Source organism: Apium graveolens, chromosome 3 (genome assembly GCF_009905375.1).
Source record: "Apium graveolens cultivar Ventura chromosome 3, ASM990537v1, whole genome shotgun sequence".
Taxonomy (NCBI): domain Eukaryota; kingdom Viridiplantae; phylum Streptophyta; class Magnoliopsida; order Apiales; family Apiaceae; genus Apium; species Apium graveolens.
In genome coordinates this window covers 284,353,179-284,366,383 of record NC_133649.1, presented here as the reverse complement: position 1 = coordinate 284,366,383, position 13,205 = coordinate 284,353,179, and the positions used below count along the sequence as shown (strand labels likewise).

Here is a 13,205-nt window from a genome sequence, read left to right as displayed (position 1 = left end):
TGTATGCATGTAAAATTGAAATGTGTAGTTGTTGCATGTGTAGTTGTATGTGTAGTTAAAATACGGATTTACATGTAATAACAAGTGCTTGTATATATCTGTGTTTGTGTTGTTTGTAAATATATTTGTGTTTAGTCTGTTTACTAATTCATATTATAATCTTAAAATCATGTATTCAGATATTCTTAGTTTTCCTAGGCAGAATAATTCAGTTTGTGTCAGTGTCGAAAAGATGCTACATGGCCATTAAGAGTTCAAATGTAGTATATTGCATTTTGGGCAGTAGGTTTCTTTTGGTTACAAATTTGCTTAGAGTAATCTCCAGTTTCTGGTTGTGATATATCATATATGAAATTATATTTAAATATGCAGCATTGTCTTTGATTTTTAACATAACTCTGATTACAACTTTGCAGATTACAGATGTTGAAAATTTGATAGTAGCACCAATATCAAAAGCATCAACTAGGCAAAGAGTTGGAAGGGCAGGAAGAGTACGTCCTGGAAAATGTTATAGGTGCTGAACTGAGAAGTTCTCATTTTATTGACAATAGTTTCTTTTTAGAAGTTGTGCCTATTATTATTATCTATTCTAAATATCAAGAAGATTTTAATGGTTTAGGTGTGATACTGTGTCCAAATTCTGCCTACTGTGTGCACAGTTTGAAGTGAATTAGATCTTGAAAAACAGGGCGTGATATGAGTTGATAATTTTCATAGATTGATGGGTGAATATCTTCCATAGCATCTCTCCTGGTTTGAATTAGGGGTTACCTGTGTAGGCCGAGTCTTGAATAATTTCTCCCTTTATATCATCCAATTAGACTTAATGAATAAAATACTAGTCGGTAGGTGTTTATTATATGTAATTTCAGCTTTGATTGATCATTCTAGGTTTTAACAGCTCGATAACTCATGATTTTGGTATTACGCTTTCATATGTATATGCATGTCTTTATCTTTCTACTTTTTGAGCTTATCTCTGGCACTGGATATCTCTGTTGTTTTTTATTGCAATTATGTCCAAGTTCCACCTCTTTGGTATTTTTGTTATTGAAAATGGATGGTTGAATTTAATTATAATTCATCTTCGGCATTCTTCTCAAATATCACTGCATGAGTTCTTGTTCATAAATTTATTAAGTTTTTGTTTTGATTTTGCTGGAGAGCAAGACTTTGTTGAATAATATTAATTTGAGCTATACGATATTAGGCTCTACACAGAGGGGATTCCAGAGATTCAGAGAACAAGTCTTGTTTCCTCTGTAATTGATGATGATGCCAAACTTACTTCACCAGCTGGTTTCCAAATAGCTGAAATTCCATTAGTATGTTGCAGTATATCTTTCTTTTAAAAAATTGAATAATTTTATCTTTCTTCCTGAGCACACACACATGAGATGCCTGGTATAATTTCTGCACTTCTCTCTGTTATCCAAGTGCAAAACCACCTACCTAGCCATATAGTAAACATAATTTATACTGATTTCATGATTTCTGGTACTCAGAATATTTAACTTTATGTAGGAACCAATGTTCTCAAAAATGATCTTAGCTTCAGATGAGCTTGGATGTTCCGAGGAGATCTTAATAATTGTTGTTGTCCTTTCCATACAGGTAGACTCTCCCCTATATCATAATCTTTTTGGAATTCTTCATATTTGATCTAGCTGTTTGCATAACATAGAAATATGAACATCTTGAGTTGAATGATACAATAATTGTATGATAAGTTACATTCTAAGAGTTCTCTAATCAATTGTATACATATAGTCTACACTGGATCTTCAGAATTCTGCAAATATTTGAGATGCTTAAGATATTACTAATAAATCAATGTGAGGCTGCAGATAGTAGCCAAGCTGCGGTTCTATACACTGGCCTATATTTAGTCGCATTTGGGGCTGGTGGACTAAAAGCGGCGCTTCCTTCCTTGGGAGCAGACCAGTTTGATGAGTCAGACCCTGAAGAGTCTAATACCCTTTCTAGTTTCTTTAACTGGTTCCTATTTTTTGTTGTTACTGGGGCTATCTTTGGAGTCACTTTCTTGGTCTGGATTAGTGAAAATGAAGGCTGGAACTGGGGATTTGGGGTGTCTACTTTTGCAGTAGCAATCGCAATCTTGTTCCTGTGCATGGGAAAATCACTCTACAGGAACAATGTCCCAAAAGGAAGCCCACTCAGTCGAATAATGCAGTTGTGCACCATTTTGTACAATTACACAGGATGTATGCATGGTCATTGTAATTGCAGATAGATATACTTTGATGTCCATTATTTTGATGGGGCTAATTCATGACTTCAAATGCTTTTTTCTAAAACTAGGTATTTGTGGCTGCAATTAGTAACCGTAATCTTTCACTGCTAGAAAACGCAGTAGGATTCTACAAGGTTCATGATAAACAATCTGAGACTCTTCACAGAACAAATCAATTCAGGTGCCTACTCTTATTCATCTTAGCTAGCTAGTGGAGATTCTTAGTGTTCGGAAAATTTAATCTCTCTATATTGCAGGTTCTTGGATCACGCAGCAGTTATTGTGACTACAAATTCATCTACTGTTAACAATCCGGGACCCTGGAAAATATGTACTGTGACACAAGTCGAGGAAACAAAAATTTTAATTCGGATGCTCTCGATAATTTTAAGCACTATCTTCATGAATACATGTTTGGCTCAACTCCAAACTTTCAGCATTCAACAGAGTAATACGATGGACAGAAATCTTCTTGGTTTTCAAGTCCCTGGATCTTCAATCCCTGGCATTCCACTAGTGTTTATGTTTATATTGATCCCAATATATGATCGTGTCTGTGTTCCAATTCTCCGAAAGTTCACAGGGATTCCCACTGGAGTCACACACCTCCAAAGAATAGGAGTTGGACTCATTCTCTCAGCCATTTCTATGGCTGTGGCAGGAATAGTAGAGACACACCGCAAATCTGTTGCTGTCGAGTACAACATGGTTGATTCTGCAGAGCCTTTGCCTATGACTGTGTTCTGGTTAGGTTTCCAATATGCAATATTTGGAATGGTTGATATGTTTACATTGTGAATAGTCTAGTAAAGCTCATGTTTTTTTTTAAAAACTTCTGTTGCAGTCTATCTGGGTATCGTCCAGGGGATCACAGAAAGAGCTAGATGAAGCAAAGATGAGATTTGCTGCTGCCGAGGTTTCATCTCAACTCATGTTTAATTTATATAGAGCTTCAGCTGGTTTAGCAGCTGTTAAATTTTAGAAGAGCTTCAGCTGGTTTAGCAGATGTATTTCTGTTTGGGATGAACTATGTAAATGATCGATGGTGGATGTCTAGTACTTGCTTTTACAGTTATGTAGTTTGTTTGGATTATGAAGTTTGGTTGGTGGTGGATATATGTACGTAATTGGTATAATCTATGGTAAATCAATGAATGTATGTTTGTTTTTGCGTTTGTTTTGGTTTGGTTAGTTTTGGAATGGTAAAATGGCAGTTGGTATGTTTTTGGATGACTCTTGTTTGGGTTTTGGGCATTTGATTGAAACAGGGGATTCATGAATAAAAAAAATAAACAAACATCACTTCATGAACAAAATAACTGATATAAAATATAGTCAAATAAGATATTTCATACAATAAACTGATGTCATAAGCAGGCACATATATCAGCTCACAAGAAATGACTTATGTAAAATAATATAATAGATATCACATTTTGAAAGAACTGATGTTAAACACACACAAAGACATCAGTTTCATTAAAAAAAGAAAGGTATGACATCGCTTCTGATAAAAGACTGATGTAATATGTTAAGTTACACATCAGTTTAACAAGTTTTTCGATGTTAATGTATCATATTGCTTTATATGTGATAAGTTTAAAATGATATACATGACATATGAATGAATAACTGAAACCATAGTGAAGGTATACATTGAAGAAAAATACATCACATTGTTAAGAAAAACGATGTCTAAACTGTGTATAGACATCGGCTAATAAGCGATGTGTAATGCACCTACCTTTCTCATCACATGCAAAGACATCGCTTGGATTTTAAATAGACATCGGCTAATAAGCGGTGTCTATTGACAAATTTCTAGTAGTGCTAAATCGAACAAAATGTAACATTAAGTTTCTGCAGAAAGTCCCGAAGATATAAATTGTAGTTTCTTTAAAAATAACACTTGATTATGATAGAAAATGTTATAAGGATCATTTAGGCGCTTGAATCGCTTGATTCCGATTTACGGATCAAACATTATGGTCGTTTTACTAAAAGTCATTTATGCGACAAAAACTGCTACGAATAACGAACTTTGGAAATAAAAAGAATCAACTTAAAAATGTTCATAAATCATGAAATTTTTACAGAGAGTATTAGATAGAGTTACTGAACTTTTATAAAAATTTAAAGTGAAAATAATAATTTTTCAATTTTATAAAAATATCGGAGCCAAGGCTGCGCGATTAGAAAACCGTAGAATCCATAAGCGGAGCCGACGATGAAAATGAAAACGGACATAAGGTACTTCGAAAAAGAAAGCGACCGTAATATAAATAAGTACTTAAAGAAATAATAAGGGTAATATAAGTTGAGAGGGTGCATAATAAGGAGCATATGAGTGTGAGTTGCTGTAAATTAGAACGGGACTTAACGAAATGATTTGTGTTTATGGTTATAGATTTCCAAGCGGAACCTAGAGCATCCTCCACCTCGGGATACCCATAAAATTATACGAACCCAATTCCATATACTGTTGTGTTGTGAAAGGATTAATTTATCATTACTTGCATAAATGCCATGCTTGCCATGATACTAAGTAATTGAGTTTTCGCATAATGTAGCGATGTTGTACGATACGTATATGTCGTAAAATGTTTAAGGCCGTCACGAGCGTGACGTATAATTTTAAGACCGAGAGTCGGTCGGCATTATAAAATAAAAACCCAGGAATCATTCCGGCGATATTTTAGGATGATTAAAGTCCATCGTAGTTACATTTCAAGGGACTCGACCTTCACTTACGAAACATTAAATACCTCGAACTTTTAATTAAACGATTTCCAAATATCATATTCCCTCAACTATATTTTATTGTTCGAATAATAAATATTATTTAACTATCTATTTATGATAGGAGAATTAATCTCCAACGATTTATTTTAAACCCAATGTATTATTAAAGATTACTTAAATTACTTAAACATAAATTAGTTGAGGAATATTGTTTCAAATATTCTTTTAAAGTATAATTATTCGAGGTTTAATTATTAACGATTAATATTTATTAAATGATTTATTATGATTTAAAAATAATAAATCCTATTTTAAAATACTTTCTGATTTTCGGAAAATCATTCGAATAATTTCAGATCGTCGGAGAATATTATCTCGACTTATTTTAAATATTTTGAAAATAGTTTCAAAAGAAACTCCCCTTTATTTAATTATTTGTTGACAACGGTCAACTCACATCCTTAGTAATTCCTCCGAAAATTTCGGAAGTACGTATATACATACACACACATACACACAGATATATATATATATATGTTGGATATATTTGAGATGTCATGTCTAATATGTTTCATGTTTAGTTTTAAGATCTTAACTAATACAAAATATCAGTTCTTACTGGAATCAGGACTTACTGGAAGTCAGGACTTAAGAATATCAGGACTTAGATTATCAGAAGATAATATCAGAAGATGGATATCAGAACTTAAGTACTGGAGGACTAACAGTTAAGGAAGGAAGCTGATTTACAGGAAAGAAGATCGAGACTAATACAAAAAGAAGATATACATGGAAAGAGTTAGAGGACTAGAAGAATTATATAAGATATCTGATTGATATATTTTAGGAGACAGAATTATATTCCATATCAATTAGAAGTTATCTTGTAACTGTGTGTCTGTATAAATACAGATATAGGTTTACTCTATAAGAGTTACGATCATCGAGAAGATCATATATTGTAACCTAGCAGCTCTCGTGATATTTGTTCATCACTGAGATAGAACAGTTCCATTGTAACAGAGTTTATTATATCGAATATATTTGTTTTCTGTTACTTGTGTTTTAAATCAATTTGATTGTATTCTACACTATATTCAGCCCCCTTCTATAGTGTTGTGTGACCTAACAAGTGGTATCAGAGCCTATTTGTTAACACACATACAGTAAATATCCAAAACAATCATGTCTGAAGAAGTAAAAAATCCAACCAAGCCCGCCAAAACTGAAGAAACTCCAAAGACTCAAACCCACAGTCGATATGAGACTATCAGGGTTCCCATATTGAGACCTTCTGAGTATCCCATATGGAAAGTGAAGATGGCTCTGTTTCTGGAAGCTACAGATCCAGAATACCTTGATAGAATTTATGAAGGACCACATAAGCCAACCAAGCTCTCTGTTGTAGTTGCAGATCAGCCAGCAAAGACCATACCAAAGGAGAAAAGTGAATACACAGCTGAAGATATCTCATCTATTGCCAAGGATGCAAAGGTAAGGCATTTGCTGCATAGTGCCATTGATAATGTCATGTCAAATAGGGTAATTCAATGCAAGACTGCAAATGAGATATGGGATGCTTTAGAGACAAGGTGTCAGGGAACTGATGCAATCAAGAAGAACATGAGGACTATACTCACTCAAGACTATGAGCACTTTGACTCAAAAAGTGATGAGTCATTAACTGACTTATATGACAGATTTGTCAAACTCTTGAATGATCTGTCACTGGTGGACAAGGAATATGACATTGAAGATTCAAATCTAAAATTCATTTTAGCTCTTCCTGAAAATTAGGATTTGGAAGCTACTATTATAAGAGACAACTATGCTCTTGATGAAACTACTCTTGATGAAATTTATGGAATGCTCAAGACTTATGAACTTGAGATGGATCAAAGAAGCAAGAGATATGGGAGAAAGTCAAGGACAGTTTATCTTAATGCTAAGGAGGAATCCCCCAAAATGGTTGTCTCAAAGAAAAGAAAAGGAAAGGCTTTCATCATAAAGTCTGATTCAGAATCATCAAGTTCTGATGATGATGATTCAGAAACTGAAAGTCTACCTGAAGTAGATGCTGATGAAGAGATGATGAAGCTGTGTGCTCTTATGGTGAAAGGTATCACAAAGATAGCCTACAGGAAATTCAGAAGGGGGAAAGAAGTTTTCCAGGAAAGGTATAAGTTCTGATAAGAAGGGCTTCAGAAAATCTGAAGGCAAAGGAGGAAAGTCTGACAGAGGAGATTACTCAAATATCAAATGCTACAACTGTGGTGAGAAAGGCCACATATCTCCTAACTGCAATAAAGGAAAGAGTGACAAAGGCAAGGCTCCTGTCACAAAGAAGAAAAGCTGGACAGACACTTCAGATTCTGAAGATGAGGAGAACTATGCCTTGATAGCAAATGCTGATAGCAGTTCTGATGTTGCTGAGTTAAAGGTACCTCAAACAACTTATGCCTTTCATACTGATGATATTACTGAGTTGAGATTATATCTTAAAACCATGTTTATTACCTATAGAGATCAAACTTTAACATGTGAAAGATTAACTTCTGAAAATCTTGCTTTTAAAAAGAGGAATGATTATTTAGAAAAAGAGTTAGTTATGTTCCATCAAACTCGGAAGGATAGAGATGATGCATTTTATGTTAGAGATGAAGTGTTAAAAATGAATAAATCTCTAGAAACTGAGTTAGAAAAGGAGAGAGAGATTATCAAGACTTGGACTAACTCTGGAAGAGCAACTCGGGATATACTAAGTAGTGGGAACTGGAAAGAGGACTTAGGTTATGGAGATGAGAAAAGTGAAAAAGGAACTTAACAAGTTAAGCCAATTATTGTTAAACAGACTACTAAGCCAAAGGTAAATCCTGTTAAATTTGTAGCTAAAACTGTAAAGTCTGATTCTGAAAAGATGAAAGATATTGAGATAGAAGTGATAGCAGAGTCAACTTCTGACAAATTAGAACAGGTTAAACCAACTAAAGTTAACATAGGCTTAATGACAAAGAAACAGCTTAAACATAAGCTGAAAGAGATTACCAGTATAAACAAGGTAAAGGTAGCTAGGAAAAATAGGAACGGTAAGGAAGGTGTGAATAAAAGCAACAATAATATGCATGTTCCTAATGCTCCTAGAAAGAAATGTTATAACTGTGGAAACTCTAACCATCTGGCTTCTTTTTGCAGGAAGAATAAGAATATAAACTCCTTACCTTCTAAGTCAGGAGTTAAGAGTCAAACTGTTAGGTTTAAGCCACAAAATCCTTGTTTTCATTGTGGTAGTATATGGCATTCCATTTATACTTGTAAGGAATATCATAGTTTGTACTATGATTATTATCAAATAAAACCTTCTTTGAAGAAAGTTACTTTAATTCCTTCTAGTGTAAAGTATGATGCAAAGTCTGATACTGTTAATACTGATAAGAAAAATGTTAGCATAAACTCTGATGTTAAATCCGCTGCAAATGTTAACAAACTTCAAAAGGCTAAAGGATCCAAGCAAGTCTGGGTCCTTAAAATAACCATTAATGGTCTTTGTGATTGCAGGGCAACAGGAAGAACATCCTAGTTATGGATAGTGGATGTTCAGGACATATGACTGGAAATAAAGCCCTGCTATCAGATTTTGTGGAGAAAGCTGGCCCAGGAGTTTCTTATGGAGATGGCAACATTGGAAAAACTCTGGGATATGGCAAGATCAATCTTGGGAATGTCATCATTTAAACAGTAGCTCTTGTCTCAGGACTTAAACACAATCTGTTGAGTATAAGTCAAATCTGTGACAGAGGTTATCATGTGGATTTCTTTGAAGAACACTGTGAAGTTATAAGTAATTCTACAGGCAAAGTGGTTCTGAAAGGATACATGCATGGTAACATTTATGAAGCCGGACTTTCAACAAGTACTGATGGTTCTGCAATCTGTCTGCTGAGTAGAGCATCAATTGAAGTCAGCTGGAATTGGCACAAGTAACTCTCTCATTTAAATTTCAACAATATAAATGAACTTGTAAAGAAAGATCTTATGAGAGGATTGCCAAAAACAGTATTTGTTCCTGATGGCCTTTATGATTCATGTAAGAAGGTAAAACAAAGAAAATCTTCTTTCAAGAGCAAAACTGATTCATCAATTCTTGAGCCTTATCGCCTACTGCATGTTGATCTATTTGGTCCAGTCAATGTCATGTCTATTGCAAAGAAGAAATATGTTATGGTTATAGTGGATGAGTTCACAAGGTACACTTGGGTATACTTCTTGCACAAAAAGACTGAAACTGCATCTACTCTAACTGATCATGTCGGACAACTGGATAAATTGATCAAAGATTCTGTTAAAATAATAAGGAGTGATATGGCACTGAGTTCAAGAATTCAATCATGGAAGAGTTCTGCAAAGATCATGGAATCAAACAGAAATTTTCTGCACCTGGAACTCCATATCAAAATGGAGTTGTAGAAAGAAAGAACATGACTCTCATTGAAGCTGCACGAACAATGCTTGATGAAGCAAAGCTACCAAACTATTTTTGGGCTGAAGCTGTGTAGACTGCTTGTTTTACACAAAATGCTACACTTATAAACAAGCATGGAAAAACACCATATGAGATGGTGAAGAAAAAGAAGCCAAATCTGAAATATTTTCATGTATTTGGTTGCAAGTGTTTTGTTCTTAAGACTCATCCTGAACAGCTGTCAAAATTTGATCTAAAAGCTGTTGAAGGAATTTTTGTTGGATATCCACTTTCCACAAAAGCCTTCAGAGTCTACAATTTAAGAACAAGAGTTGTCATGGAATATATCAATGTCTCTTTTGATGATAAGAAAATTACTGGACTTGAAGATTTCGATGATCATGATTAGCTGAGATTTGAGAATGAAGATTAAAATTCTGATTCTGGAAATTCTGATGACTTAAATCCTGATCCTGTAAGCTCTGATGGATTAAGTTCTGATGTCATTGAATCTGTGGTAACAACTCCAAAGGAAAATGCACCTGTCCAGGGGGAGTAAGCTGAAGAACCTACCACATCTCAAGACTCTCGAGAAGCAGCAGAACCTGTCTCTGGCTCTTCAAGTTCTGATTCATCTAGTCTTGATGAGCCAAATTCTGATAATTCTAGAAGCTCTGATTCTTCAACTCCTGAAAAATCAAACTCAAATTCTGAAGTCTCAGAGAGCATAACTACAGGGGGAGCATCAGAAATGCTGATGGAGACAGCATGGATCATGGGGGAGGATCCAGTTCTAGAGATCAACTTCCATCTGCAAGGAAGTGGACTAAAGCACACACACCTAATTTAATCATTAGAGATCATGAAGCAGGTGTTAGAACTAGAACTGCAACTTCAAATGAATGTCTCTATCATTCCTTTCTATCTCAGACTGAACCAAAGAAAGTGGAAGAAGCTCTTCAAGATGCTAATTGGGTGCAAGCAATGCAGGAAGAATTAAATGAATTTGAAAGAAATAAAGTCTGGACCTTAGTGCCAAGACCAGAAAACAGATCAGTTGTTGGTACAAAATGGGTGTTCAGAAACAAAACTGACAGTGATGACATAATTATAATGAATAAAGCAAGACTGGTTGCTAAAGGCTACTCTCAATAGGAGGGTATTGATTATGATGAAACATTTGCACCAGTTGCTAGATTAGAAGCCATAAGGATCTTTTGGGCTTATGCTGCTCACAAGAAGTTTAAAGTCTTTCAAATGGATGTGAAAAGTGCTTTTCTCAATGGAGAATTAGAAGAAGAGGTATATATTGAACAACATCCATGCTTTGTAGATCCTAAATTTCCCAATCATGTCTATAGGCTTGACAAAGCACTTTATGGCCTTAAGCAAGCTCCAAGAGCATGGTATGAGACATTAGCTCAATTCCTTCTGAAAAGTGGATTTCACAGAGGCACAAATGACAAGACTTTATTCTACCTCAACCATGGAAAGGACTTACTTTGGTACAGATATATGTTGATGATATCATATTTGGTTCTACTAATTCCAAACTGTGTGAGAAGTTTGCAAAGCTAATCCAGTCAAGATATCAAATGAGTATGATGGGAGAACTCGGCTATTTTCTGGGCCTTCAAGTCAAGCAAACTGAAGAAGGCACTTTTATCTGTCAATCCAAGTACACCAGAAATTTACTGAAGAAATTTGGAATGCAAGAGTGTTCAACTGCATCCACTCCCATGGCCACTCCAACCAAGTTCGATAAGGATACTGGTAAATCAGTAGATATTATCAAGTACATAGGTATGATTGGCTCATTACTCTATCTAACTGCAAGTAGACCTGACATCATGTATGCTACCTGTCTTTGTGCAAGATTTCAGGCTGATCCAAGAGAACCTCACTTAATAGCTGTGAAAAGAATTTTCAAGTACCTTAAGGGTACAGCTGATCTAGGATTGTGGATCCTAGGGAATCAGATTTTAAGCTAATTGGTTACTCAGATGCAGATTTTGCAGGATGCAAAATAGACAAGAAAAGCACTAGTGGAAGCTACCAATTTCTTGGAGGCAGATTGGTTTCTTGGTTTAGCAAGAAGCAAAAGTCAATTTCCACATCAACTGCAGAAGCAGAATATATTGCTGCAGGAAGCTGTTGTGCACAGATTATTTGGATGAAAAATTAGTTACTGGATTATGGGTTAGAATTTTCTAAAATCCCTATTTATCGTGATAATCAAAGTGCTATTGCTATGACAGGTAATCCAGTTCAACACTCAATGATAAAGCACATCAGCATTAGGTACCATTTTATAAGGGAACATGTGGATGAAGGTACAGTGGAATTGCATTTTGTTCCAACAGATCAACAACTAGAAGATATCTTCACAAAACCACTATGTGAAGCTACTTTTATAAGATTGGTAAATGAACTTGGAATGGTTTCAGGTTCTTTCTCTAAATCTGCTTAGTTTTTGTTCTCATGCATCAGACTTTATGATCAGTGTTTACAGATTGTATTATCTATATGTAATATGTGCTTAATTTGAAAATTCATTAAATGTTGATTGTTATCTGATGTGGATTTATATACTCTGATAAGTGTTTTGAATGTTCTGTGGCTATTCAATCCAATGAGGATAACTGTGCTAGATGCTGACCTAGTAGTCTCTAACATACTAGAAACCCCATGTTTGAATTAGTTATTTATGTGGAAACTCATTAACACAAGCAGATTCTGATATTGAGCTTAGTCAAGTTTACTTTGTGTATCTTATTACTAAGTCACAAACTAGATTCTTGTTTCTTATCTGTCAAATTCTGATGTCAGTAAATCTTAAGAATGAACTAAGTGCTGATAAGCCTCACTTATCAAAAGAAAAGAAAAGAATAAAAGTCAGGTACTCCTTTGAGATCTAGAGTAAAAAATGTGGAAGGGAAGACCCAAGTGCATTGCTGGTATTAAGTAATATGCATTAGAAAAGCAAAAAATTTCTTGGTGACTTTTCACACTCTATGATTACTGGAGAAACTCTGATAACAGCATAAATTCTGATAAGCAGTCGTGACTCAATTACACTGAGAAGCCACTGTAAAAAGGAATTTCAAAAGATGCATAAAATGAGCACAAATAGTTGAGGTGGACTCTTGCATAAATTTATTCTATAGTAGACATCATGCCTGATGACATATTTTAAGCATTTTTCTTAGTTATGCCTTATTTCTAAGATGTACTGAAGTTTATCAGACTTTAATCTTTATCTGATATTTTGCTGAATGCACACACTTTCACTCCATATGAATGATGAAAATTACTGTGGTGATTAAGTTGTTTTTGACAAACAGTTAGGTGTTATTTGCATAAATTCTGAGGACAAGTTCTGATGGAAGTTCTGATGATTAAACTCTAAAGAAAACAAGTCAGTATTTGTATTAAGAATCACAGAAAAAGATATTCACTTTTTGAGTACAGAAGCCATGTTCCGATGACTGTTAAAATCTGATATAAGTTAAGTTCTGATATTAAATCCTGATGGAATCCTTGATGCTTACGTGGCATTTTTCTTTACTTGACTTATTTGTTATAATATCTGAAACAGTCATATTTAAATCAGAATAATTTGGGTGAGATAAAAACAGTCATAATCATTATGGGTTAGTGGTTAATGTGTATATCTTGAAAAACTGCATGTGCACAGTAATTGTTAATTATTTCCCGTGCCCATTAACACTTGCTTAGATTTTTTTA

At 34.6% G+C, this 13,205-nt stretch overlaps 1 protein-coding gene across 1 annotated transcript; it reads left to right on the top strand.

Moving 5' to 3' along the window:
• The first annotated feature begins 1,810 nt into the window (after positions 1-1,810).
• Positions 1,811-3,055, top strand: LOC141715104 (protein NRT1/ PTR FAMILY 4.5-like). Its single transcript, XM_074518587.1, has 3 exons — positions 1,811-2,195; positions 2,324-2,438; positions 2,515-3,055. Exons 1-3 carry the CDS (start codon positions 1,811-1,813, stop codon positions 3,053-3,055), a joined length of 1,041 nt encoding a protein of 346 aa, XP_074374688.1.
• Positions 3,056-13,205: the final 10,150 nt, after the last annotated feature.

What these genes read in the sequence shown, in the direction of transcription:
- LOC141715104 (XM_074518587.1), top strand. Translation starts at nt 1,811, where the DNA reads ATGCTTAAGATATTACTAATAAATCAATGTGAGGCTGCAGATAGTAGC. An exon ending in CCCACTCAGTCGAATAATGC is followed by an intron (nt 2,196 to 2,323) that starts AGTTGTGCACCA and finishes TTTTCTAAAACT; the next exon opens with AGGTATTTGTGGCTGCAATT. An exon ending in CACAGAACAAATCAATTCAG is followed by an intron (nt 2,439 to 2,514) that starts GTGCCTACTCTT and finishes TCTATATTGCAG; the next exon opens with GTTCTTGGATCACGCAGCAG.